The sequence below is a fragment of the Fusarium poae genome, chromosome 3 (genome assembly GCF_019609905.1).
Source record: "Fusarium poae strain DAOMC 252244 chromosome 3, whole genome shotgun sequence".
Classification (NCBI taxonomy): domain Eukaryota; kingdom Fungi; phylum Ascomycota; class Sordariomycetes; order Hypocreales; family Nectriaceae; genus Fusarium; species Fusarium poae.
Genome location: NC_058401.1, coordinates 1,547,203 through 1,574,244, shown reverse-complemented (window position 1 = coordinate 1,574,244; position 27,042 = coordinate 1,547,203). Strand labels below are relative to the sequence as shown.

Genomic DNA, 27,042 nt, shown 5'->3' with positions numbered 1-27,042 from the left:
GAGGTCTTGTCGACACATTGACGACCATGCCTCAATTCTAGACAGAGATTCTCTTCTTTCGAACGGCCAGAACAGCCTGGAAAACCCAACTAACCAACAAAATGGCCGTATCGAGCATGGAGTGTGGTTCCGCGCGCAACGCCTATATAGGAACTCACTCACCTACCTATCTTACTATAACAAAACACACAAAGACACAAAGACAAACAAAACTCTCAACTCCTTTCTACCCGATGGTCCTGCCCCGTCAAGTTGCGTTGTGGATGGTTTTTTGCTGCATGGGGATTTTACGAATAATGTTTGATACCCAAGCGAGGGATTGGATGTTGAAGAAAAACGACTTCGATCTGAGAATTCGATGTCTGTTTTTATCTGGCAGAAGAAAAGATTGACAGGGCGGGGAGACTTCTTTTTTTCAAGACAGAAAGAGAAAAGAGAGAAGGAAAAGGATGGCATAGACGTTAGGGGCATCATAGAAGGGAAATTTTACGTATTTATTTTAATTCACCTATTGAGCGAGCTTGATGGGCCGAAGGCGTTGAGATGGTGTGACGTTTGGGTAGATGTCGATATTGGCTGGCTGATTCAGATGTTGGGACTCTATTCCCGTTGAAGCTTATATCCATCTCATGGCTGTTCTCTTTGATGACACCTACTCAGACTCCATACATGTCTATCGACGATCCTCTATAATCTGATACTTGATATGGGTATCCCTCGAAGTCTAATGCGAAATTCTATAATCTGATACAGTATTTTCCCTCCCTAATTAATGTCGATATTTCTTATTCCCGGTGGCTTACACTTGCAATAAAATGGCCTAATAATTCTGCAGCGATGATGACAGTGGTCGATTGCACATACGGATCAATGACGCCACGATCAATAAAAGTCCCACTGTTGGGATCACTGAGCAACTCGATCAATTTGAGCTCAGAAACAAAACAACGTCATCATTCCAATTGATTCAAAGCTGTAATAAATAGCTTTATTTGATCTAAGCATTGCTCAACCCTGGTGCAACATAAACAAAACAAGCCAAACCAAACCACTAAACCACCAGACCCCAATCATCATCATGTCTGCTCGCGTCGTTCGATCTTTGGCCTTGAAGCCCTCTACCATGCCCGCTATCCAGCGCGGCTTTCGCACAACAGCTATATCTAGACACAACGAGAAAGAACCCGTTGGCCCCAATGCTTCTGTAAAGCCAGAGGCCAAGGGTGGAAAGTGAGTTTCAATCTGACACTTTTACAAACAAGTATTTTACTAACAATTATCATAGCTCGCAAATTATCATGTTTACTGGAGTTGGTCTTGCTATTGGCGCCGGCTTCTTCATGCTCATGTCGCGACCAGAAGTTGCAAAGGATCAACCTGTCGAGGGCGTCACAAAGAAGCCTGTGAGCCCCAAATAGAGAAGGAGAATTGGAGCGGATGAAAGATGAAATCATGACATTTCCGACTAAAGGGATTAATGCACGATGGCGTAAGCGATGAGGTTTATTAAAAAGGGAAATCATAAACAGACACGACAGTCTGATGAATAACAATTCAGTTGTATCGTCTAGGGCAGGTCGTCACATAACGGCGTAGTCAATTTGCGAACCTATCACTGTCAAGATCACATCCCTGTACTGTCATGTTGAGTTTAGTTACAGCCTCGATGGATGCCGCCAAGCCAAAGCTGAGCCTCTATCGAATGTGATGGGATCCAAGGGACCGCGTAATCCGCACACGACGCCTCTTGTATTGCGCGTATTCAGCCTTACCCATATAGGGCGTTTTTTTCGTATGTTCAGCCCTACAAACTTGGTTTAGTTCAGGCAGTGAGATTTTGGTGATGGAAATGTATGTCCATGGACAGAGATATAATATCTTGAGCATGAGCCAGCACTTCTCCACCAAGTGTCAATCCCCCACATCTTTACTCTACTATTACCGTGATTAATAAATCCCCACAAACATGGATCGAGACGGCTTTTCGGTTATCTCTCTGACCTCGCTTGGTTCGACTATTTCTCATCGTTTATTATCGAGCGCTGAAGAGTTGAACGAGCTAAACACAACCCTCGAGACTCCCGATGAGCGATTAGCTTCTTTCGCGAGTAGACTGTACCAGCTGCATCAGCATGTTGGATACCTTGAAGCAGCGCTAAACAACGCGAGTGCCATCTCAGCACGTTTCCAGACCACTTTGAGTCAGAGTCTTGGATCATGCGATGTTGTCAGTACCGTGTTGAATAAGCAGGTTATGCGCTTGCAGGCCGAGACGCTGCCTTTGCTGGATGAGGTATTTTTGATGGTTTACAGCGATGCTTTGCTGGCGTATACACGACTCTTTGCTTTTTTCGCCAAAGTGCTTTCTTTGTAAGTAATGATGCCGAATATGTATTTTCTTAATTAACTCGTGGCCAGGACAACTCGGGATGAGCAGGATGTTACTCTCGACACCAAGAGTGGCAAAGAGGTCTTTGACCACGTTAACAAGGCCTGCCAAAAGGCTTCGCAGACGAAAGATATTCTTCTTACTGCTGCGTCACAAAATTACTCGCATGCATCTTCTAGCAAGGGACCTCTTCCGGGTGATATAGAGCCACCACCGTACGAACCCGCTCAGGCATCTTCTTCCCAGTCGCCAAGTCTCGAACCGCCAACTTCACCTTTCACCAAGGGTCTGTCTTCGTTGACAAACTCGTTCAAAGCCATGACATCGGGTCTCTGGGCGAAACCTGATCCCCTGTCTACGGCACTCTGCCAAGCAGCTCTCCGCGGCGATGTCCAGCAGATGAGCGGATTACTCGCGCAAGGCGCCAACATCAACGGTCGCAATGGAGAAGGCAATTCACCGCTGAGCTGCTCCATTCTGGCTAACCAAGAAGACGCTGTTCGATTCCTACTCGGTTCCGGCGCAGATGTCAATACAAAGGATATGAAGATCCCACCAGTATTCCTGGCCGCATCCGTGGGAAGCATCGGCGTTGCAAAGATGCTTATCGCCCGAGGAACGTGGAACGCCAACGCAGCCAACTGGTCTGGCCAGGCCTATTTTGTCGACGTATGCAACAGCGAGAACTTGGAGGGCATCGAACTTCTTCTCGAGAATGGCGCAAAGCCGAACACGACGAATATCTCGGGACGACCAGTGCTTGCGCAAGCTGTCAAAAAGGGCAATATCGAACTCGTGAGGCTGCTTCTCAAGTATGGGGCCAACCCAGACACTAGTGATCTGTCGGGCAACTCTCTTCTCTCCATAGCGGCAAGCCAGGATCGTATGGATATGATCAAGCTTCTTCTCGAAAGCGGCACAAACGCGAGCTCCAAGAACTTGAGCGGGTTGTCCGTGCTAGTCGATGCCATTAGCAAGAGGAAACTCGACCTGGCACAGCTTCTCCTCGACCACGGAGCCAATGCGAGCGCCAAGGATCTCGTCGGCCACCCAGCTCTCGTACTTGCTCTGCGCGATGGCAAGCTCTCACAGAACGACAAGATCCGAGCCGTCAAGATGCTTCTGGATCACGGGGCTTCTCCAAACGTGTCGGACGGCACATGGGGCGTTGCAGCTATCTGCTTTGCCATGGAGACGGGTATCACGGAACTTGTGAAGATGATGGTGCAAGCTGGATCCAACACGAAGAAGAAGATGAACAGCGGCGAAACCCTTCTTCTGTATGCTATTGATCATGGGAGACGGGAACAGACGAAGCTTCTTCTTGAAGCAGGCGCCGATGCGAATGCAGCGGATAAAAAGGGCAGAACGCCATTGATGCAGGCTATTTCGAGGAGAGACACGGAATTGGTCAAGCTACTTAAGGCGAACGGCGCTGATTTGAATGTCGGGGGGTGCATTTCGCCTGCTGAACTGGCGCAGTCAATGGGTGATCTCGAGATCTTGCAGATACTCGGTTTTGGATCATCGCCTTCGCAAGGAAGACCAACTGCACGAGCACATTCACCACCACCTGGATATGAGACGGCAATGGGCAAAGTTTAAGTTGAACGATGATTAAATATGAAGTAGATACCCCTAATAGTAATTGTTTCCTTTCTAGTAACGCCGTTTATATGTGTATCCCTGGTATCTAAATCTATTGCTGGTTAAGAATCTCCTTTAGCCACCAAACATGTATACGCTCATCCTTTGTCAGCTCTGGATGGAAACTAGTTCCCATCACATTTCCCTGTCTAACAGCGACTATATCGCCAGAACCGTCTTTTGTGTTGGCTTGTGAGACTCCAGCCTTCATTTTGTCAACACGACCTGGTAGTTTTGCAAGAACTTCGACTGGTTGTCGTTCATCAGATGCCCCAATGACTTGTTCCACGACAGGCGCGCGGATAAAGACACCAGGAAAAGGCTTCTCGTCATTCAAAAAAGGGAGATTCATGCCAGCTTCAAAACTTTCTGTTTGACGACCAAAGTGATTGCGGTGAACACGGACGGCGAGACCACCGATGAGTTCCTGGCCGCCTTTCTTGGTAGCATTGGCTTCATCTGAGAGCAGAATTAGACCAGCACAAGTTCCCCAAACAGGTCTCTTTTGAACTCTGGAGTTTGTTAGTGATGTTTGTATATATAATCGTAGATTTGGTTGGCGACATACTTGACGAAATCTCTCAGTGGCTCTAGTAGACCAGATTGAGCAGCGACGAAAGAGATTGTAGTGCTCTCACCACCTGGGATGATGAGAGCGCCGCATTGATCAAGCTGCTCCTTTGTTCGAACTTCAATGCATTGGATTTTGTTCTTGGAGATGTTTTCTGTAGAAGAGATAGACTCTGCGGCTTTGCGAACAAGATCAATGTGTTCTGAAAAACCACCTTGAAGGGCCAAGACACCAACAGTGAGACTGATCATTGTGAGATTGTTGTTACAGGAATAATTGATCTGTACAGTTCAATGATAGAAGAGATGAAGAAACAGAAAAAAAAGAGCGATAACGGAGAATATGACGGTTTATTCGGAGTCATGATCCGAAGGCAAAAAAAAAAGAAGATGGTTCTAATGGCTTCCCCAGATTCTGGTGATGTACCGGAGTGACCCAAAGAGGATAAAACCGTGCATTAGTGTAATGCATGATTTATGTACGACGGGTACGTAGTTTATCCACTTGAGAGGATAAACCTTCCGGACTACCCCGATTATGGTACAGTCTCCGTAGATGACCGTCAATACCTTGATAGAACAATAGACACAAAGAAAAGGCTAATCGAGTCAGATGATGGAGAAGCCAATTGGAATATTTACTGGAATTTGCTAGTACAGTTATTGTGTTGGATGGAACAATGGAAACAAGTGGCAAGAGATGAGATGAGATAAGCCAGTAAAAAAAAGATTCCATTCCCATGATATCACACGCATCTAGAACAATGCAGATGCAAATGCAATGTAATGCAATGCAGGGCCCCTCATGCTCATGCTCGTACCTATCTTTGTTTGGAATCTCCTCTTGACAGTCACAACTTGAGCCTCGTCTTCCCGACAAATGCCGTGATAGACCGCGGCACATGTCTTGACTCTTATCCAATTACATCTCCCCTCTGACCGGCAGAGAGGGCGCCTCCAATGCAAGCTCCGGAGCTCAATACCGGGGGGTTTTTACTCTAGTGGGAGGCAAAAAGAGACCCTTAGTTAGAAACAAACTCCGCTACTAGACTAGACTACACGGCGCCGCGTACCGGGGGGCGGAGACCGGAGTAGTCTATACCGGAAAGCACATGAGTTTCTCTGGCGTAATCAATTATTCATTTCTATCCAGCTTCCTTCTTTGAGAAATAGTTAGTACATTGTCTTGTCTTGTCATTGACTTTTGTGAGTCAGCACAAATAAACTTAAAGACCGACTGTTCCCCTCACAATTTGTTTTATTTTTTTGCCTTTTTTACTTTCAAGCTCTTCTTTATTCATTACTCTCTATCCCTTCTCCAACCTTCACAATGACAAACGATACCTCCAACAACGCTGGCGCCTCCAATGGCGAGGCCAAGTCCTCCTTCACCGTCAAGGCCGGTCTCGCTCAGATGCTCAAGGGCGGTGTCATCATGGACGTCGTAAACGCTGAGCAAGCTCGCATCGCCGAAGAAGCCGGTGCCTGCGCCGTCATGGCCCTCGAGCGTGTCCCCGCCGACATCCGCAAGGACGGTGGTGTCGCTCGCATGTCCGACCCCGCCATGATCAAGGAGATCCAAGACGCCGTCACGATCCCCGTCATGGCCAAGGCCCGTATCGGTCACTTTGTCGAGTGCCAGATCCTCGAGGCTCTTGGTGTTGACTACATTGACGAGTCCGAGGTTCTCACCCCCGCCGACGACGAGAGCCACGTCGAAAAGAGCCCCTTCAGCGTCCCTTTTGTTTGCGGATGCCGAAACCTGGGTGAAGCCCTCCGCCGAATCGCCGAAGGCGCTGCCATGATCCGAACAAAGGGCGAGGCCGGTACCGGAGACGTTGTCGAAGCTGTGCGACACATGAAGACTGTCAACAGAGACATTGCAGCAGCCAAGGCCGCTCTCGCAGAGGGAGGCATCATCCGTATCCGCGAGATGGCCCGCAAGCTGGAAGTCGACGCCGAGCTGCTCCGCCAAACCGCCGAGCTTGGCCGTCTCCCCGTGGTCAACTTTGCGGCCGGTGGAGTTGCCACACCCGCCGATGCGGCGCTCATGATGCAGCTCGGCTGCGACGGTGTCTTTGTCGGAAGCGGAATTTTCAAGTCTGGAGACCCTGCTAAGCGAGCCAAGGCCATCGTGCGAGCCACAACACACTTTAGGGATGCCAAGGTTCTTGCAGAGACTAGCACTGGACTTGGCGAGGCCATGGTTGGAATCAACTGCGATAGCATGAAGCCAGAGGAGAAGCTTGCTGGACGAGGATGGTAAAGAAAAAGAATTTGTTTATTGGCGTTGTAGGGGAGGGTTTATTCAACATGAAAAGGAAATGAATGGCTAAAGAAAATAGTGTATGTTGGCGAGGATACAACATCTCTGGTGGATATGCATGAGGATTAGCGGGTGTATTTACACCATAATGAATACTTTTGAAAGACAATCTTGACATTTATGAGTGATATGGTCATCAAAGTAATACTCGGCCAGTCATTTGGCATAAAATACATGATAACTCGTCATCAACTGATAGCAAATATGTGCCACTCATACCAAACACTTCCACACATGCTATCTTACATGCTCGAGCAAATCCCCATAAATCCACGCACCTTGACAAATCCATCTTATATACTTGGTAAATGTCAACAAATTCTTCTTCTGGTTAAGTTCGGGGTCGCTTCTGCTTGCCACCACCCTGTTCATTCACAGGTCTCTTGCGTCCATTCTCAACCTGCTCGATGAGAGTTCGCTTGCGATCATTACCAGCTTTGTTCTGATCTTTGCGCTATTTCCAAGTTAGCACCACCATTTTGAATACAATCAAATTAACTTACACGAGTCTCGGAGAATGGAGAGTTTGTGATTCGTGAGATCCAAGAGGCGCGAAGAGCAGAATGGATCAAGACTTTATTGAGCTGGTGACGTTAGAAAGAAACTTGTATACCGACAACAATAGACTTACTCGAAAGGCATTCAGAATGCGACTCTAGCGCTGTCCGAAACTGTCAAACTCTTCCCACTGCGTTTCGCTGTTGCTCCATAGAGGAATGAAGTTTCGACCCTCCTGAGCAAACATAGCTTCACCCTATAGAGAGTTAGTTACACAGATGCAAACACACGGGTACTTGGACAGAACTCACCAAGATCTTGGCGCAGAGAAGTTCAATCTCGATATCAGACAAACGACGATGAATGACATTCTTCCATTGCTCATCAACAGGAGGCATCTCGCTCGCAGGAGGAGCCAGATCTTCATCCGTGAGATCACTCGCCGCGGTTGACAAGCCGAGATTCCGACGATTTCTTTTGACCTTTTCAACCCACTGCGTTGCCAAGGGATGGCCCATCTTTGCCCGCCATTCACGAGTACTGGACCAGTCGCATATGGCCTCGAACATTTGCTTGACGCAGTTACGATAATCCTGCATTGTTCGGGGAAAGCTTGGATCATTGGCATGACGAGTTGTCGTGGCGTTTGCCGGGGGACGAGATAGAGAGAGGAAGACGCTTTCTACAGTTTTGGCCATGTTGGGGGTATTGATGTAGCCTTGGTATTGGCGCGTAAAGTGATCCAGCTTGGGAACTAGCCATTCTTGGCTCGGGTTTTGCGCTGTGGGTTTAGCAGGAGCGCGGTATTTCTTGGGAGGTTGTTCAATGGCTGGACGGATTTGTTGAGGGGGATTCGGATTGTAGGAGGGCATCACGGTTGGGAAGTGATACTGAGGCTGGGGCTGAGATTGAGGCGGATCAGGCTGGGAAGTGATGAGTCTCTGAGGATGCAAGTTCAAATACTGGTTCGCTTGTATTTGCTGGTTTCCAAAGGTGCATGGTCTATTGAGCAGAGGTTGGTAAGGAGGTGCTTGAGTCTGGACCTGACCATCAAACTGAGCCTGAGTGTGAACCGGAAGTTGATACTGAGGCTGAAGCTGATAATGACCCTGAACCTGAACCTGAGGCTGAGGTTGGTAGTGGCCCTGAACTTGAGTCTTGGCCGGCTGACTCTCTTGTTGATACTCCATCATAGCAGGGTCAACGCTGGCAACCCGAAGAGTCTCGGCAGCAGGAGTAAGAGTAGTCGTAACACCCCCCTCGAACATCCCATCTGAAGTACTGTTACCTCCACTCATATCCTGTCCAGAGGTAATATCGGCATCAAGGCAGGTAAAGTCAAACATCTCTGGAGACTCAGCCTTGGCAGTCCCAGACGCATCAGACCCCGCGGCCGGGGCAGGTGGAAAGGTAGGACTCATCAAATAAGCCAGATCACAATCAACAAAACATTGATCAGGAGAACCGAGGCGATCGATGTGCTCCTGCGGCTTGAAAACGTTGTCGAGGGGATCCATTTCCGTCAGGTCGAACTTCGAGGTAGATTCGTGGAAATTCTCGTCTATCCACTGGTTAAAGTTGATGTGGTCAGCGTTGGAAAGGAGAAAGTTGTGGTCATATGCTCCAGCCATGATGAGAGATCAATACAAGAGATGGGATGGCATAGACATTTATAGTCTGGGAAGAAGCATGACTTACTAGATGGACATATGCAAAGAATGACTTTGAATAAGTTGAGTTGCAAGATTCTGATCCAGCCTGGTAATAGATACTGTCGAAGAGACAAGGCTGCAAGTAGAGACATGGATACTAGGCAGAGTAAAGAAAACAAAGCAGCTTGGTACTGAAAAGACCAATCAGGGATAAAGACAAAGTTGTCCCATTGACGCTTTCATGTTTAGGCAGACTATCGAGGTCCAGTTTGAGCTTTTGTTACCGCATGGTCGGTATGATTGTTACAACGTTCTTATGCAGGTCTTTTTTTCTGAATAGAACAAGGAGAATGTACCTGCATGATGGACTGAACTAGTAGTTGTAAAGGGGTGTGTATTGTTTCAGACTAGGCAGATAGGTTTGTTCTTTACTCCCCCGATTGTATTCAAGCAAATTCTTCCCTATTGTTCTCCTATTGATGCGTCGCAGAAATACATTTATCATCAGCCAGGCTTTTGAAGCACCACAATAATGACTATTACCGAAAGGCCGGTCCAAATATGCATCAACCAAGACCTCCCCCTGATATGTTTCTAAATGCTGCAAAATGACAAACTGGTATGACAACGAGTTTGAGCCTGCTAATGCATCTACCCGCGCATCCCAACCATCAATGAACAAAACACAATCTCTCACAAAACAAACTCCCATCACTGCAGAATCCAAAGCTTTGTCCATGTTCTAGGCAGCTAACCCAAAATACTGACTGTCGGTATCCGCCTTCATCCGCTTATAGGAACCCCATAGTCCTGACATCCTCCAAAACACCACTTATCACTCTTCTTCAAAAGCGTAAAAGCATTCACACCATGGTGTGTAGCCTGTCCGTTAATCTCCACCACAAAAGGCGCCCATACTAAAGCCAAGTCCCCATGTTTTCGCACCTGGGCGTGGTGAAGCTTCTCTTGCATGGTGATGCCGCCTTTGATCATGTTTTGAAGACGTCGGATGGACTGTTCCAATGTCATGGGCGCTGGCTCAGAGGGAGGACGGTACAAAGTCACACCTGCATCTGGGAGAAACCATTCCTTTAGTGTATCCCAATCCGGGTGAGAAAAGTCGTCGAGGAGTGCGTTGATGGGTTTCATGATTTCCTGCTCAAGATGAGTTTCATCCTTTGGGTTGGGAATATCGATTGATCGTTCCGTAGACGCAAGACCTGAGACTTTCCATCGTCCTTGAGTGAAAGCTAGACTAACAAGACCCTTCTTGTGGCTTATAATAGAACCATCATCCGCACGAATAGACCAACCCGTCCATACAGCAGCGAGCTTCTCGTGGATGAATATCTCCTGCGGTTCATCTATTGCCCAGTCGATTTGTTGCTTTGGTGAGTTTTGGCCTGAGAATAAATCCCCAAGAGTTGTCTTTTCTAGAGTGTCGGGCGACGATTGAATGACGTAAGAATCCTCGATGAGATAATCGTGCGCATATTGATGAGGGACGTGATGATTCCGGGACGAGAGATTAAAGAATTCTGTTATCGCAGACAAGATGTCATATTTTGTGTCATGAGAGGAGCTCATTTTATGTATTGATAAACGATAAAAATATTTTAGAAATTAAACAATGATGAGTGATAAGGTAAAGATTGAGTCAAGTCACATTCCAAGGAATGCTACTGATGGATGACATGGCAACCAATAGTGATCAAGCCGGATATATACATTTGTATTTCTAATCTATAAATACTAACTAAATTAATTTCTATTTATCCTTTAAAGACTCGAATAAGCATTAAGAGCCAGTTGTCCTCCCAAATGAGCATAAAGCACATTCCCGCTCGCAATCTTGCCCGTCTTGATCAAATCCATCATACCAGCCAAACTCTTACCCTCGTACACAGGATCCGTGATGAAAGCCTCAGTCGCAGCACCAAACCTCATAGCCTCGAGCGTCGTCTCATCAGGAATACCGTACACCTTGGCGTTGTAGTTGGGATCGAGAATCACATCGTCGGCTGTGATGTCGTCCTCGCTGAGACCAATCTTTGCAGCAGTGTTCTTGGCAATGCGCAGAACTTGGTCAAAGGTCTGCTGCACTTTACCTGAAGCGTCGATTCCGATAATCTTTCGCGCAGGAGAACCGTTCTTTTGTGCAAGTTTGAAACCGGCAATCATACCAGCGAATGTGGAACCTGTTACGGCGCAGACGATGATGGTGTCGAAAAAGATGCCGAGTTCTTTCTCTTGCGCCTCAACTTCAAATGCCCAGCGCGCGAAACCGAGACCGCCGAGGGGGTGGTCTGAAGCCCCTGCTGGGATGTAGTAGGGCTTTCGACCGTCGCTCTTGAGCTCGTCTGTGAGCTTGGCGAGGGTTGTCTTGTGCTCGATACCGAATGTAGAAGGGTCAAGTCTCACGTCGCCGCCCATGAGACGAGAGAGCTGAATGTTGCCGACCTTTTCATAGCCGGGGTCTTCCCAGTCAACCCAGTGCTCTTGAACTGTGGCGGCTTTGAGACCGAGCTTTGTAGCGACGGCTGTTACGGCGCGGGTGTGGTTGGATTGAATACCGCCGATTGAGACGAGGGTATCGGCACCTTCGGCTTGGGCTTCAGCGGCGAGATATCTGTAGGTGAGTTAGTTGGTGTCGGGTTGCAGAAGGGTATCGACATACTCTAGCTTTCGGACCTTGTTACCGCCATAAGCAAGACCAGAGTTGCAGTCTTCGCGCTTTGCGTAGACGTTAACCTTTCCACCTAGAGCAGCGGATATTCTAGGAAGGGGTTGAAGAGGTGAAGCTCCAAAGAGAAAGTTCTCTCTGGGGATGCTAGCAAAAGGTTCAGGAAGAGTGACGACAGTCATTTTGAGTGTATATCAGTATAGATAGATGATGTAAAATAATAATTCAAGTCAAATTAGACGAAATCAAGACATTAAATATTCCTCATGTCTCCTCCGTTGCCGGTGATTGATCATGAGAGCTATCGCGGGGCACGAATAACATGGTCCACATGGCGGGCCAAGATTCGAGGCATTGACAAGGTTGATTGGGTGGACGACATTGTAGGGCGCAAGGTACACGAGGGGTAAAGATGAATGTCATGATGGACATGCTGCGAAACGAGTCAGTGTATTAAATCGGTGGTAGATGTAGATTCCGAGTCGACATGCCCGTTTCATTATGGTTACCTATCATTTGCTATCCACTGTCTATCCGGGGGAGATAAGCTATGATGGAGATGAAGTGATAAGAGATTAGAAAGTGGTCTTTTCGTGGAGATTGAGGTCCACTGTGGACTTACGTTAGTCTAGTTGTCAAAATGGAGATGGGAATAACAACAATTGTTCTCGTGAGGTTAGTGGAGAACAAGGCCCATGCTCTCTCTAGTTACAGCACTGAGTGAGTTGACCTGCCTCTCTGTAGACTATCAAGAAAAGATTGCACAACGACAGATAACATATCGTTCGATTTATTTGTTCAAAGCATTGCACAACGACGACAACGACTTATATTCCTGTGGTTACCATTTCGTACAGAGCTTCTAATTGGTCATGACGCTGCTATAAGAATGCAGGACAGTTCCTATTCGGGATTGCTTCAAGATTATTTGCACCCCACATTCGGAATAAATAGTGTAGTAATAATCATTTTGGGTATCGTATTCATAACTCATTCATCCTAATCAACAACCTTCAACATCTCATACGCCTTGTGGCTAATCGCCTTTTGTACAATCTTGAGAGGCGACATCTTGACCTTTTTGACCTTTTGCGTGACATTGCCCTCAGCATCTTTCTCGACAACCACTTCCTCTTCCTCCTCCTCCTCCTCGAAACCTCCTCCGTCCAAAAACACCTTTAGTAGACCCTGGGAGTATCCGCTGACGAGACATGTTCCATTCTCATCAGATTTAACAGGCTTGGGCGCAACTGGATCCCCAGAAGTCTGACCGTATCCTGCTCTACCCCCTGCAAGGTTCCAAAAGACCAGCTCAGGCATGTCATAACCTGCAGCCTCGAATTTTGCCTTGATGCGCTCATACGAGGTATCCCAACCATCGTCAGCTTCATCACCCGGGGCATTGGACCAACTGGGACGAGACCATGATGAACCAGATGAGTCGCATGCCTCATCAAACTGCATGTCACTAAAGACAAACACCCGCTTGACCATATCCTCATTCTTCAGGTTGTTCTTGGTTGCCATTGGAAGAATCAAGTCCTCAAACACGGAAACGAAGTTGGTAGTCATACCCCAGTTAGAACTATCCATAGTGCTGACCTTTTGTGCCAGTGTATTGGACAAATCCACTTTCTCGACAGATGGATGAGAGCTGAACGTGATAAAGGCACCGGCGAACGGAGGCTTGGCAACTTCGGCGACAAGAAGAGAAAGACCAATTGCGGAATCCATCGGTATTGTCTTGTCGGAAAAGACAGGAGAGCTCATGCTACCAGAAACGTCACAAACCGCAATACTCGAATCCATTGTACCAGAGTCCTTGATACGCTGGACAAGTGTGTTCCATTGTCCATCTAGGACCTTGGATTCGATCTCGGCAATCTTCTGATCCAGACGGCTCTGACCCTGGTTGCCCTGTCGCACCTTGTGGATCAAGGTTGATGGCAGCAGGGTAGCTCCAGAGATGTTTGCCTTTCCTTCAGCAACCTTGTCAAGATACTTGTCGAAGCGTTCGGCATCTTTCTCTATGAAAAGCTTGTTGTATTGGTTCATAGCGAGCGATGGAACGCGGTCATACTTGATATCTCCATACTTGTTCTCCGTAATGGCACGCTCCACGATCTCGAGGTGCTTTCGGAGGGCAGATGTGTCCTTGCGATACTCTTCACGAGCAAATCGCAGGTAGGTCTCGCGGTCGTCGGTCGGCTTCAGCTTCTCGTTGTCGATTGACTCTCGTGGGTACAAGATTTCAGCAATGGTGCTGACGATGAAAGTATGTCTGTCGTGAAAGTGGTCGTGCGAAGGCGCCCACTTGCCACAGAAAGAAATGGATCGCTTGGCCTTTTTGTCTTCTCCTCGAAGGGCTCGAAGGTCCTTCTCTAGCTGTTCGGCGAATAGACGAGCAATGCTCAAGTGCAGCGCCCGATACACTGGGTCGTTCTCAAAGATGGTCTTTGCATTCTCATATCGGGTTGATCTCGCTTCCCTTTTGAGGTCTTTTGGATCTTTAGCTGTCTCTTTCTTTTCTTCAGTTTCCGAGGTTGTGTTGATTCGCCCACTCAAAACCCTTCCGCGTCCACGGCTTGCACCTCGGGCTCCCCGTCGACCACCGCGCTTACCAACAGACTTTCCTCGGATGATGCCAGGATTCTCGCTGTTCAGGACATCTTTAGGATCATCGAGAACACCAAGCTTTTTGTTGACTGCAAGTGCAAGGATGTTGAGAAGATCTTTCCAGTATCCGTGTGCGACGCCGTTCTTAACATCAAACTTGGTAGTCTCGTCTTTGTTCTCATCCTCAACGATAACGAGATCATAGTCCTTCTTTTCGGCCTTCTTCTCGATAACAGGACGGCTCAGCCATCGCAAGTTGGCGATTAGGGTCATTGGGTGGTTCTGTACCAGCCAGCCAGCACAACGGTAGAGGGTGATCCGCGAGCTTTTGCCGAGGTGAATAGAACGAGCGTTGAAGATGATTCTAAGAGTGGCGATGGGATTTTCTCTCCAGGCGGCGAGCAAAAGTTCATTCAGGCGAGGGCCCGATATAACTTCCTCGAGTTCATGGAAGAGATCGACAAGAGCATCCTCGGTATATCGATACGCCAAGTCTCCGTTCTCTGTCAACATCATACCTTGGGGGGTCTTTGATGGTTCCTCCTTTTGATAGTTGACCAATCCCTCCATGAAGGGATGCGACTCGGTAGGGGTGTCTTCTGCTGGCTTAGAGTCTGGTGCTGCTTCCCCCGAAACGTCCATGGCATCTACGCCTTGACGGATTTCAGCTGAAGTAGAGTTGGAGACAAGAGTGAATGTCTCGGACTGGTCAGCGTCAGTCATGGCTTGGTCTGGGCTGACTTCAGCTGTGGTGCCATCATGGTGTTGGGCAATCCCGAGACGGAGACAGTCATCAAACTCGGCCTGAGGCTTCCTCACAGCATCGTCAAATGGAAAAAGAACCGGATATGACGACTTGAGGAACCAAGGGACATCTGACTCTGCGGTGGAAGCCATGATATTGATGTGACAGGTGGAAAACTTGTTGGATAAAGAAGGATGAAGACATGGGATTTAGCGGTATTATATAGTTGGTCGAATAATGTTTAATTGCAAATAAGGTCGGTCAATGAGTCAGATTCTCTTTGGGTTTCACAGGTAGCTTTCCTACCTGTAACTTCTCATAACTGTGTAAGGCGGAGAGTTGCATGGGGCTGAGTCTGGAACCTTGATGCCTAGAGGCTGAACCCACGAAAGGTAAGATCCACCTTAAATGTGGGTGTTGGTTGGTATAGGTTGGGGAATCGCCGAATAGGATGGTTCGACGACTTGGTAAGTTGCAGTAGTTTCTGGGCAGTTGCAGCTGAGCTGAGAAGATGTAAACGTGGACGTTTGATGGTCCTGTAGAGATTGTCGATGTCCGTTCTACAATTGAACATTGGTACGCAGTTGCATCTTGAATAGGATGATACAACACGTCACAACCGATGATCTGCGCTTCTGTCAGTCCCTGTCCCTGTTAAATTGAATGGCATCCTTGTCTAGTGTAAGGCTTACAGGGATGATCCAGAGCAATAGCGGGGTTGAAGCACCCGGTTGACTCACCCCGATGTCCTTGAGTGTGTAAACCAACAACTTGCCATGGACTTGTATCTTGTCGATTGTATGTTTTGTCTCGTAAGACCTGTCAGGAATTGCAATCTTGAGATTTCGTCCTCTGCCGTCGCAATTCGTGTGCTTTTGTTGCCCCCATCGCACTTGCTATGCCGCTATTCAGTGTCGTCTGCGATAGATGGACAGTATCCTAAAGATCTCGAGTATAGTAAAACGTCATGCCCCAAGATTTCGCTTTTGAGATTGTATTGTCATAGAATCCGATTGGTATTGAAAAAGACAGTTGCAACGGTTGAACGATGGGTTACTAATAATAGGTCAGTGGATCTTGTGGAAGGAACGAACGACGGCGTGTCTTCTCACGTGAGGCCATTTCAACTTCATTCCTTCAACTATTGGGGAACAACTTCTGTCTTCTTCCATCTTCCAGCTCCTTTATTTGTATTCGGGTTAAGGTTTTGATCTGCAGCGGTTATTTTGCAGCCAAATTGTCAAGCGGCGTGTTCAACTGCTATTTCCATTGCTCGTTAGCTCTGCGTCCAAGCTCTTTCTTTGTCACTTAGCTCTTTCTTTGTCACTTAGCTCTTTCTTTGTCACTTACTCACCAACCCATCCAGTGTGTCTTTATCTTCCACGAACCCAACCCCACGTATTTCAGTTCAGTTTTTGTTTCTGATCGTGGTGAAAGGTCTCGAAGATTGCAGGACCCAGTGGACGGTTCTAAGACGGTCTTTTCTGCTGGAGGAAGCGCTGCAGGTGTTACTTGTGCTATTCTTCCACGCCTAGATGCCGATATGGCCAGTGTCGATTCGAAAAGAATGGTTTTGCTTGACCCTAAGAACTCCAATGGCTCATATTACGTACAGTTATCAAAGAGAGATTCCGGAACAGATATGGAGAAATGTCTTCTCCGCCGAAGTAAGTGCTTCAGGGGCTAGTTATACCGCTGCCATGGTCCGAATTTCTGTCTGGATAGAAGTTTGAATGCAACTATCCTGTTCGTTTTTGGCCTTGCCTAGGGTTTGTCTAACGCGTATGGGTGTCGAGGGTGGTCGCCGTGGTGCTTTTTCTTCTGCAGTAAGTGTTTCAGGGGCTACTCGTGTTGCTTTTCTGTTTTGTCTTTGCATCCAAGTGGAAAGATGGGTCGCAGGCACTCAAGAAAGATAAATCTTTGCAAATGTAGTTTTGATTTCAAGATCAGACTTTGGAGATCTGTTCAGTAGGTCTGTTAAACAATTCCTGTTACCTAGTGGTTTGTGCAAGTGTCGAACAAAAGGTCGGGGACCGCGACGTTGTTCATGGCGGCAATGTTCGAGGTCTTGCTTGTGTCCTTCTAATACTGGGTTTTGCTGGACGATGTTCAGCGAACGGTCTGTCTGGGTTCTGGTCGCTCTTTGACTGTCTCGCCGTCTTTCTGTCGTGTCGCTTCTTCATGAGAATATCTGCCCATCGACAAGATGTTTTTGAACAGGACCAAACATAGTTGGGACGACCTGGCCATGTGGTGAGCACGACCTGACTTTCCCTCGTGCTTGACTGTTCTGTGACTGGCGCTGTGTCCTACCAACGTAAGCTGGGCTTAGACCGTCGTGAGACAGGTTAGTTTTACCCTACTGATGACCTCACCGCAGTGGTAATTGGGCTTGATACTAGGACCGCTCATTCAGACAATTGGTTTTTGCGGCTGTCCGGCCAAACAGTGCCGCGAAGCTTGCTCTACCAGCGACCGGGTATTCGGGTTCGTCTGTTCCTGGAGTCAGATAGCGTTTTCACAACTTTGATCCTATCTTACCCCAGTGGCGCGGTACACGTCTTTTTCGCGAAATTCATTAATGCCCGTTTGTTATATATGAAAAACACCGCCAGAGCCAAACCTCTCTGCCTCTGGTGTAAACCCCTTGTATCTCCAAGCCCTAGGCCCTGTTGTTGTCGACAAATGGTATGTGTATCGATATGCACATCGCTGAGATGCTTTGACTCGGTGGTATCCCACATGTGGTAAACACTATGAGTGGAAGCCCATGATGCTGTTATGGTAGCGTCGCGTCGGCTCAACCGAGTTAGGTTGCAAAGGTAACTTGAGAAACAGTTGGAAGGCGATCAAAAGTATCTTTCGTCTTCGGTCTTCGAGTTACTGGGTAGCGACCGGTTGACAAATTCCCGATACTGGATGGTCGGTAATGTCAACAAATAAACAGGAGTCCAACGATGCCTCGTTTTCGTCAAAAACAACTGGTCCCAAGCCTCGCACTAAACTTTCTTCTTTGGAAGCAACAGGTAGTCGCATGGTCTTGTACGTTATGAGAATGCTGCCATCTGCCAGTACGTGTGTGGATGGCAGATTCAAGTGTTGGTGTGGGCCCGAATAACTTGTTGATGGACTAGATAATAGCAGGCTGCACTGCAAACTGGGCTTCACAGTTGGATCAAAATATTTCCAAACATCTGCTTATACTAGAACAATACCACTATTATGGCTGATCATGCCCTGAATAGTCCATGCCTCGTGCCCATCCCATTGACATCTACTCTTGCTGATTGTCTCCCACTGCAACTTGCAGATATCAATCTCAATAGAATAGCATCCCCCCTTACCGATGCCAATAATAAACAATACTGTCCTACAGATAAAATATCATGCCCCAGTGCATAACAGAGTAACGCTAGCAACATTGATCAACTGTTAAGTCACCGCGAAGGTGTTCGTATTATAGGTGGGCCAAAGTTCCAAGATGAAGACGAAAAGCTTGACGTTTCCTCTAGGCGGTAATACGAAACTTGGAGAAGTAGGTATTGGTCTTTCAGGTGGTCAAAAAGCGCGTGTTTCTCTGGCGCAAGCTGTATACAGCAAGTATCGAATTCTTCTTCTGAGTGGTCCTCTCACTTCTAGATCATAAAACTGCGAGTTACGTTATCCAAATGTGGATTGCCCATAAGGCAACTCATCGAACCCCCGGAGATTACATCAACCAAGCTTTGGGAAACACTGTCAAGAAGTTGAATAGTTTCACATGTTCTGGATTTACTGTCATATGCTTTACCAATTGTAGTTACGCCCCCTGTAAGGTATATTTATCTTAAAGTATTATGTTACTGTAGTCTTAATAGTGGTTTAATGAACGTTTTGCCCCTGAAATTGCTCATCTGGGTGCAGTCTTGGTACCAGTAGATTTATACTAAGCCCCAAAGCCCTAGCCAGACTGCACAAAATATCAGCTCGGCTGACGAGGAGAAACTCAGAAGAAACACAACACATACAAACATACAAAAAGTAAGTAGTCCTCGATCCCATCCCTCGCTCTCTGCCCCATTCCCATTCCCTTTCCTATTCATGATCCCTTCCCTCATAAGAACACGCCGGGTGCCCCCCATCCTTCTCGCCAACACGCCATCTCCCGTTGACGGTGAAAAGTTCCATCGAGAACTGATACCATTTTGTACACATCACGCCCTCCCGACCCTTCTTGGCATGCAGAATTGAGTGTTTATCTGATAACCACCCCCTCTCCTAATACCATTATTACAACTTACTAACATCTTAGAGACTTAACAATGGAAGAGATCACCGGAAGGGAACGGTACATCAAGAGCCTGCTTGAATGGAGAGCGGAGCTCCTCGTAAGTTAAATAATTCTATATTAAGTAGCCAGGCTTTAAACATTCTTCTGATACACATCTTAGCGGCGGTTCGATGAGCTAGGGAATCAAGGGGCGAGTCAGGAGGAGGTGGCCGGGTTCAATGGTCTCTTAAGGGACCACGACCAGGTCATCAGTGATTCAGAGGCGAGGCTCTTTTGCCTCAAATTCATCCTGGCTCGTCGCCCCAACTCCCTGGTAAGTGCTTTTCGTCCTATCTCTCCCCACATTACTGATCTATAAAAAGGCTACGACTTCTCCGGGGGAGCTTCGCTCCTACACAGAAAAAAAGAAAAAGCCAAAGACCACATTGGGAGTTAGCCTCCCACAAGACTTTATCGGCATGACTCAAGGAGACCAGCATCACATCGGCCTCGGCCGCTTCGATCCAATTCAGTGTGCCGCATCGTCTCGTCGAGTGCTTCTGACTGGCCTACCGGGGTCGACTACGGTCACCCAGGTGGCTAGAGGTGTCGCTGGCCGTCGCGGTGTCCTTAATATCTTCGTCAGCCGTGATCTCCGCGCAGATACGGTGCCTGGGCAGCTAAGTGCTGTCGTAGAGTTCGAGCTCCCTCACAGCGCAAATCGTTATGTCCACTTTGTCTCAACCGCTGAGATCTGGTTCCAGGACATTCAGGGGCTGGATCATCAAATCCACGCCACACATATACTCACACCCTCCAACCGAATCACCGACATCCATCCCACAAGATTGGGCATACCCACCGACGCGAACGGATTAGCTGGCCGTTGTATTCGTTTCAAAGACTTTCCGATTATTGCTATCTGGGCACTGTTCAAGGACTTCGGCGTTCGACATATCGTCGACGCCTGGATCTCGACTCTTGACGATCCTGACGATCCCGCCGAACAGCACCTAACAGTGGAATTTACCAACATATTCGAAGCAACACGTTGTTGCTACAGCCTTCTTAATGGATATTTCCCTCCGTATCGCCCATTTCTCGAAATGATTTCACTGCAGTGGACCACGTCTGAAAGAGACGTGTCCGAAATTGAAATCGAACAAGGCAACATAATCTCACACGTGCCTCATGACCATATCGAACAAGCATGGAACCGACAGCCATTCAACCAGACCCAATCTACACAACTCGGAAAGCCCCTGCGTCGATCAGCCCCCAAGCTCCAATCACCACTTCACCCACGTCACCCACGTCACCAAGAAGACGGTGTTATTATTTGGGGAGATGGCGAAAAAACCCTACGACGTGTCACACACAAACAGATCACCAGCCGAATGAGTACATACGATACCCAATACATCTTGATTGGAGACAGTATTTACTCCAACTGGAGTATCGTCCCGGGCTCCTACCCTTACTACTTTCCCGTCCACCCCCCCGAACTCGACCGTCTCAAAGCCTATTACATCATGGATCCGGCATGGCGAGATTTTTGGGATGAGTTTTCCAAAACTCAAGGCATTGATTTGCGTGGCTACTATGCCTATGCCCTGGTTGCCGCCGAGCGCCGAGTAAGCAATGAGCTTTCCGGCCGGCCGTACTGGTACGCAGGGGAGATGTTGGAGCAGGCCACTGTGCCGCAGTTCATATTGTCTTATGCCAAGCCGGAACTCATCCGCAAGGTAGTCAACACTAGCGACTAAGATGACCACCTCACCCCCATCATCACGACAAAGACATTGGAAGAATCTTCCACAGACTCGATACCGTCTTGAGAACTCGGCACGTTCCCCTCTATCTATTACACCCCTACAACTGGCAATGGCAAAGACATTGGAAGAGTGTTGCACTCGATACCATCTTGTAATTACGACACGCCCCCTTTTCGATCATACCCAATTGGCAACGACAAAGACCTTGGAAGAGTCAATTGACTCGATACCGTCTTCACGTCTCTATTTCATCCAGATCATGCGATACATTCGCCTAGACACTCGACTCTCACCCTTTTTCAGCACATACACTAATTGAAACGGATATGCTTCCGTAGACCATTGGTCTTATCCCCCCTTTCTCCTATTCTTCTGCTTTCAGCTTTTCGACTCTTTCTACCGGTCCATCGATTGCTTTTCAGACACATGCAAGACCAGGTATTACGACACTAGATTCACGACATCTCGAAAGAGAAATATCACACCATCGGACACACATCTTCAGATTCACAAATGCATCAGATGGGGTAGTAATTCATTCAGATAGCAACAAGCTTCTTTGTTAATAATGGGTATCTCTAATGCTATGTACGCTGTGAATGTGAATGTTTGTTAAACAACGACTTAGCGCCTCGCTAATGCAAAAAGCATCCCCCGATAAACGGCCTTGACCTGCCCAAACTCCAAAAACCAAGCACTTTTTTCTTCCTATGTAATCATGTGCGATCTAACCCATTTCCAACCCACGTCTAGACCCGACTCTTCTTGGTAGGCGGTTCTTCGACGATGAAAAGATCATCTTCATCTTCCTCTTGCTCTTGAATTGGTGCTTCATTGTACTGTGGCATGGTAAGCTCGTCCTCCTCGAGCCCTTCAAAAGCCTCGGTAACGCTCTTGAATTGCTTCGCTGGAATACCCCATGATAACGTCGTCTGCTTCATAGACTTCCTAGACTTATATGAGGGCGCTACAGGGGGTTGTGTAGCCGCAGCAGGCTTTTGTGGTTTCTCGCCTCCAGTGCGTTTCCCTGCTTCAGGGCGTTTCCTCTTGCGGTTCTTGAGATACCTTCGGACAAGTTCATTCGGGAGATTACTTTCAGGCTCCCAGGTTGGATTCTGGTCTGGGGGCCAGTCTCCCTCCCAGCGAACTTTGAAGTAGCGCACAAGATCTCCTCCTTCGGCTTCGTACATTTCCATGCCTTCGATACGCTTGACTTCCCAGTCTGGCTCCTCCAGCTCATCCAATTCATCCGGTTCTTCAGGTTGCTCTGTACTATGCGAGGGATCCTGCTGAGGAGGTGGCTGTGAGGCTTTTGGTGCCCTCGACTCCGACTTGGATTGCTTTTCAGATTTCGACTTTTTCGAGGATTTCTTCTTCTGCATTGAGGCAGCTTCCTCAACAAGCCTTGCTGTGACAGCGCTTGGTTCAGGATCAGGTGTCTCAACGCCTGAATTTGAGTACGTAACTGTCTCTTGTGGCGACCAAACTGATTCCGAAGTTGACTCTGTGGCCTGGAAACCGTTCAAAACACCATTTGTCGCTGTTTTCTTCTTAGGTTTGTCTGCTTTTCCTTTCTCCTTGGACGTTGACTTGATAGCCTTTACTTTCGGCGTACTTTGACGAGATGAGGACGCCGAGGACGAGGAAGAGTCAATTTGTATAACAGGAGGGTGATTCTGTTTCGATTCTTGATACTGAGATCCAGAATCGCGCAGCTGATCAGTTTGCACACCAGCGCGTGTACTCCCAAAGCCATCCGAATCTCCGCCATATACACCTTGATCGTCAGTGCTAGCTGACTCTCCAGTTGTTTCCCACTGCAATTGCACCGCTGGAGTCGCATCTTCATCCGATAATCCCTCAAAGTCTTTTAGTCTGTTCTTCGTTGGTGTAGCTATCGTCATAGCTCCTCTCTGTACAGCATTGTCGTCATCATCCGGTACCGCAACAACAGCAGTTTCTATCTTGCTGTGTTTAGGCGGTCTTCCGCGTCTTCTGGGTTTAGGCGCATCGCCAGTTTGGGTCTCTTCCTTCTCGGTCTCCTGTTCCATCTGTTCCTCGGTGTTTGCGAATTCCCACTCTTCCAACGCCCGCGGGGAGACGTATTCCAGAATGTCCATGGCAGGAACTAGCAGTTGCGCCGCAGGAAGATCATGCCACGCGACGATATATGTCATTCGTCTCGGTAGAGGGTGTCCATCTGCAGCTAGACCGGGCGAGGGCAGTATAATTCTCTCGAGGATATAAGCTGTTGAGTCTTGTGGTGGGAGCAAGCTTATGGGCTGCAGTGCTGGTCCCGTCCCGGGTATATAATCTCTTCGTCTCGCTGGGACATGTACAGCTACTCGCGATTGTCTCTGTTCGTGTGGTTTTCGCTTTTTAGGGCTCGCAGACTCAAGCTGTTGTTGTATCGACTCCATCGCGTCTTCGCGAGTCTTGTGACCCGCGACGCCAGTTGCTGTATATCGTGTAGGAAGTGATCGCCAGTGCGGAACAGGGCGTCTTGGACATTTAAAATTATGGAAAAAAGATTCGTATGAAATGGCAATCTGTCGACCGTTTCTGATGTTTAATAGAGCTTCCAATTCGACGCGGCGTATTTCTAGAGGTTGGGAGCCGGCGAGTTGCAACTCTAAAATGGTATTAAACAATGACTAAGCCAACAAGGGTCTCAACAAAGGCCTTTGATAATAAAGAGCATCTCAAAGAATGCAGAAAAAAATAATAAAGAAATAAAAATACAAAGAAAAGATATTCTTTTATTTTTAAAATACTAAAGAAGGGGTTAATAGTATAACTAATTAAAGACTCACTGTAATAAGTTTTTAGATAGCTATATAGCTTTTATAATATTTTATCTAACAATGCTATATAGTCTGGCCTTTTTAGGGGGTAGGCGGGGCTATACCTATTTCGACTAACCTGATAAAGCGGCTGCGCTTAGCGGCGTCTAATCAAGCGCCAAACTTTTCCATCGGCCATGAGATCACGAACACAGCTCTACCCAAGCTTCAGTATCCCCACGTCACACCAAAAATTGCCGACGGCACAACGACATTCTTCAATCTCCACTCCATCGTCAATTAATTAAATTTCGTCTTTTCTTTTCAATTGACTTTAACAAACTTCTTCAGCATGGCTTCCCCGCTCAAGACTTTCGTCTTGCGCATGCCTGCGACAGGTCTCGTGCGATCATCTCCGAAAGCTTCCTTCTCAACCATCTCTGCCGCTCGTCCCGCATCATGCCTCTCGCGCTCGCCATTCCGACAGCAATGCTTCACGCCCGCAATTTCGATCAACAAGTCTTTTTCTCGCGCCGTCTCTGACAAGGCTCAGCCGGAACAACCTGTCCAGAGCACACCACCAACAGCCCAACAGCCTGCGCCTGGCCTCCCTGCTCTGGACTGGGACAGCTTCTTCAAGCTGCGAGTCAAGCGCCGACGATACCAAATTCTGTTCTCCATCACCAATGGAATGTTTGCCGGCAGCGCAGGAGCCATTTTCCTCTCGACGGGCAGTGCGGAGCCGATTATTTCTCAGATCCCTCTCGATCCGTTCATGACGCTGGGACTTATGACGCTCGCGTTTTCAGGACTCGGATGGTTGAGCGGTCCTAGTATGGGAAATCAAGTTTTTTACCTCCTCAACCGTCAATGGAAGAAGCAAATGACCCAGAAGGAAGCCATCTTTTTTGAGCGCATCAAGAAGAACCGAGTTGACCCCACCAACTCGAGCGCCAGCAACCCTGGTAAGTTTTTTCCCCGGCTAATTTTCTTTCAACAGTCGAAAACTAACGTCATCCAGTCCCTGATTTCTACGGCGAAAAGATTTCAAGTGTAGCTGGATACCGCCAATGGCTAAAAGACCAAAAGGCATTTAACAAAAAGAAGACTGCCAACTTTGTGTAGTCAAAACAAAATCGCATTTCAAACTTACAGGTCTTGTTGACTGGCAAAATGATGGATGTAATGGCTCTGCTGGGGGGTACAAATGGCCCCAACTGTTGCCCGGTTTAACGCGGGCGTTGTATGTGTATCATTAAAATCCCTTATCCAATATTATCCCCTTTTCTTTATTGTGCTATTATTTTGTTATTTTCGTTCAAGGTGCTTATATAAAAGGTACAGTAGGATCGACAGTGTCTTTCCATGACTTGATTCCACCAGAAATATCACCAATGAACCGCTCCCCGTTGTTTCCGATGCCTAGAGTCTTGAGTTTCTGTGCGGCAATCTGTGAGTCGTTTCCAACTCTGCATACCAGATATATAGGTGTAGATGGTGGCAGATCGCTAGGCCAGCCTTCGGGTGTGGCTTCACCTCGAGCGCTCATGAAGCGACTAATTGGGATATTGATGGAACCCGAGATGTTGCAGAGATCGAAATGTTCCTTTTCTCGGACATCAACCAACAAGCTCTCATCCCCTGACTTTGATATTGTCTCATATTCTTTTGCCGTTACGCGCTCGTTGGGGGTTAACAATTGAACTGGTTGTTTGACACCGCAAAACTGGACATAATCCATTGATGTCTTGAGCTCTTCCAGTGTCAATCCATTCTCATCACCACAAGCCAAACAGGTCTTTCTCTTCCCTCTCATCCTCACAGATCGGAACGGCGTGTCTGCGGTTCCAGTGAAGAGCAACAGCATGGGTGTCTTGGCCTCTCCATGAATCTCAAGATCGCCTCTCGAAATCAACTTGATTGCTTCAAGAGCTTGTAAAACACCCATCGTACCGACGATAGGCCCAACGATGCCACCCTCACCACATCCTACCACAGTATCCGGCGGCGGCGGGGTAGGAAAGACGCAGCGATAACAAGGGCCCTTGCCAGGAGGGTTGTTGAGAATGATTAGTTGACCAGAGGTTTGGAATGCAGACGCCGAGACGAGAGGCTTTGATAGAAGAACGCAAATATCTGAGATGAGATAGCGAGACGTAGGATGATCTGTACAGTCCAGTACGAGATCATATTCAGACACGATATCCTGAGCATTTTGAGGTGTAAGATGAGTGTTGTACGCTTGATAATTTATCGTCGGGTTGAGCCTTGATCATTAGTCGATTATCCTCCCACTGAAAGGGCATCTTACTCTTTAAGATAGGTAATTGCGCTCTGAACCTTGCTCATGCCCACACGTCCGGTCGAATGCGCAACTTGGCGATGCAAATTGGAAACCTCGACTTCATCACCGTCGACAAGACCAATCGTTCCGATGCCTGAACCAGCTAGGTACGCCGCAGCAGGGCATCCTAAACCTCCAGCACCAACAAGCAGTACCCTGGCATTTCGCAAGCGTAGTTGCCCTGAAAATCGTCAGTGTTATAGCTCATTACTAGTGGTGTGAAGAATTACCTTGTAGCCCGAAATTAGGGACAATCATTTGTCTGCTATAGCGCTCATACTCGTGGTTGTTGAGAGGCCATTTCCATGACTCTTGTGTTTCAGTTTCGCGAGCTGCAGATTCTGCGGCTGCCAGTTGGGTGCGTAGATCTGCGAGCTCAGCTTCCCGCTTTTCGATTTCGCTTCGGAGTTTATCAATAGTCTCCATGGTCAGTATGACAGTGTCATGAAGGTAGATGTAAGTTGAAAGTTGAGACATCGCGGAAAGACATGATTGACCCCACTATGATGATGGTCACTTTCATTATCATAGAACAGCGAATAAATGATGCTAGAAATAAGTATTTTATTAGTTATACAACTGAGAGTCTATCTTGTCAACAGTCTACTAATATTATTTAGCTACCGATTTATCTAGTACTTCAATCTACATGCATGTCCTTTAAGCAACAAAATGCCCCTCCATCAGGGTACCAGAAATGCTGGCCGCCAAAATCATGCGAGACTAAATTAGTAGACCAGCTTCTGCAGCTCATCGTTTGGTCTT

General features: G+C 47.6%; 12 protein-coding genes across 12 annotated transcripts; 5 read left to right on the top strand and 7 right to left on the bottom strand.

Annotated features, from left to right (window-relative positions):
• Nucleotides 1-1,078: 1,078 nt before the first annotated feature.
• On the top strand, nucleotides 1,079-1,418 carry FPOAC1_007938 (uncharacterized protein; the record flags this gene model as incomplete). Its single annotated transcript, XM_044852384.1, has 2 exons — nucleotides 1,079-1,230; nucleotides 1,286-1,418. 2 exons carry the CDS (start codon nucleotides 1,079-1,081, stop codon nucleotides 1,416-1,418), a joined length of 285 nt encoding a protein of 94 aa, XP_044705054.1.
• Nucleotides 1,419-1,966: 548 nt separating this feature from the next.
• FPOAC1_007937 (uncharacterized protein) lies at nucleotides 1,967-3,994 on the top strand (the record flags this gene model as incomplete). The annotated part of the gene is made up of 2 exons (XM_044852383.1): nucleotides 1,967-2,370; nucleotides 2,419-3,994. The coding sequence occupies 2 exons, from the start codon at nucleotides 1,967-1,969 to the stop codon at nucleotides 3,992-3,994; spliced, it is 1,980 nt and encodes a 659-aa protein (XP_044705053.1).
• Nucleotides 3,995-4,088: 94 nt separating this feature from the next.
• Nucleotides 4,089-4,858, bottom strand: FPOAC1_007936 (uncharacterized protein; the record flags this gene model as incomplete). The annotated part of the gene is made up of 2 exons (XM_044852382.1): nucleotides 4,089-4,548; nucleotides 4,605-4,858. 2 exons carry the CDS (start codon nucleotides 4,856-4,858, stop codon nucleotides 4,089-4,091), a joined length of 714 nt encoding a protein of 237 aa, XP_044705052.1.
• Nucleotides 4,859-5,936: 1,078 nt separating this feature from the next.
• On the top strand, nucleotides 5,937-6,872 carry PDX1 (pyridoxine biosynthesis protein; the record flags this gene model as incomplete). The annotated part of the gene is made up of 1 exon (XM_044852381.1): nucleotides 5,937-6,872. The coding sequence occupies one exon, from the start codon at nucleotides 5,937-5,939 to the stop codon at nucleotides 6,870-6,872; it is 936 nt and encodes a 311-aa protein (XP_044705051.1).
• Nucleotides 6,873-7,263: 391 nt separating this feature from the next.
• On the bottom strand, nucleotides 7,264-9,061 carry FPOAC1_007934 (uncharacterized protein; the record flags this gene model as incomplete). The annotated part of the gene is made up of 5 exons (XM_044852380.1): nucleotides 7,264-7,386; nucleotides 7,436-7,516; nucleotides 7,564-7,585; nucleotides 7,613-7,686; nucleotides 7,742-9,061. 5 exons carry the CDS (start codon nucleotides 9,059-9,061, stop codon nucleotides 7,264-7,266), a joined length of 1,620 nt encoding a protein of 539 aa, XP_044705050.1.
• An 804-nt stretch (nucleotides 9,062-9,865) lies between these two features.
• On the bottom strand, nucleotides 9,866-10,669 carry FPOAC1_007933 (uncharacterized protein; the record flags this gene model as incomplete). The annotated part of the gene is made up of 1 exon (XM_044852379.1): nucleotides 9,866-10,669. The coding sequence occupies one exon, from the start codon at nucleotides 10,667-10,669 to the stop codon at nucleotides 9,866-9,868; it is 804 nt and encodes a 267-aa protein (XP_044705049.1).
• A 192-nt stretch (nucleotides 10,670-10,861) lies between these two features.
• On the bottom strand, nucleotides 10,862-11,947 carry FPOAC1_007932 (uncharacterized protein; the record flags this gene model as incomplete). Its single annotated transcript, XM_044852378.1, has 2 exons — nucleotides 10,862-11,711; nucleotides 11,760-11,947. The coding sequence occupies 2 exons, from the start codon at nucleotides 11,945-11,947 to the stop codon at nucleotides 10,862-10,864; spliced, it is 1,038 nt and encodes a 345-aa protein (XP_044705048.1).
• An 817-nt stretch (nucleotides 11,948-12,764) lies between these two features.
• Nucleotides 12,765-15,278, bottom strand: FPOAC1_007931 (uncharacterized protein; the record flags this gene model as incomplete). The annotated part of the gene is made up of 1 exon (XM_044852377.1): nucleotides 12,765-15,278. The coding sequence occupies one exon, from the start codon at nucleotides 15,276-15,278 to the stop codon at nucleotides 12,765-12,767; it is 2,514 nt and encodes an 837-aa protein (XP_044705047.1).
• A 4,149-nt stretch (nucleotides 15,279-19,427) lies between these two features.
• On the top strand, nucleotides 19,428-21,141 carry FPOAC1_007930 (uncharacterized protein; the record flags this gene model as incomplete). Its single annotated transcript, XM_044852376.1, has 3 exons — nucleotides 19,428-19,493; nucleotides 19,557-19,709; nucleotides 19,759-21,141. 3 exons carry the CDS (start codon nucleotides 19,428-19,430, stop codon nucleotides 21,139-21,141), a joined length of 1,602 nt encoding a protein of 533 aa, XP_044705046.1.
• Nucleotides 21,142-21,899: 758 nt separating this feature from the next.
• On the bottom strand, nucleotides 21,900-23,570 carry FPOAC1_007929 (uncharacterized protein; the record flags this gene model as incomplete). Its single annotated transcript, XM_044852375.1, has 1 exon — nucleotides 21,900-23,570. The coding sequence occupies one exon, from the start codon at nucleotides 23,568-23,570 to the stop codon at nucleotides 21,900-21,902; it is 1,671 nt and encodes a 556-aa protein (XP_044705045.1).
• A 715-nt stretch (nucleotides 23,571-24,285) lies between these two features.
• On the top strand, nucleotides 24,286-25,058 carry PAM17 (TIM23 complex component; the record flags this gene model as incomplete). The annotated part of the gene is made up of 2 exons (XM_044852374.1): nucleotides 24,286-24,898; nucleotides 24,955-25,058. 2 exons carry the CDS (start codon nucleotides 24,286-24,288, stop codon nucleotides 25,056-25,058), a joined length of 717 nt encoding a protein of 238 aa, XP_044705044.1.
• A 202-nt stretch (nucleotides 25,059-25,260) lies between these two features.
• FPOAC1_007927 (uncharacterized protein) lies at nucleotides 25,261-26,703 on the bottom strand (the record flags this gene model as incomplete). The annotated part of the gene is made up of 3 exons (XM_044852373.1): nucleotides 25,261-26,200; nucleotides 26,245-26,458; nucleotides 26,508-26,703. 3 exons carry the CDS (start codon nucleotides 26,701-26,703, stop codon nucleotides 25,261-25,263), a joined length of 1,350 nt encoding a protein of 449 aa, XP_044705043.1.
• Between the last annotated feature and the right edge of the window lie 339 nt (nucleotides 26,704-27,042).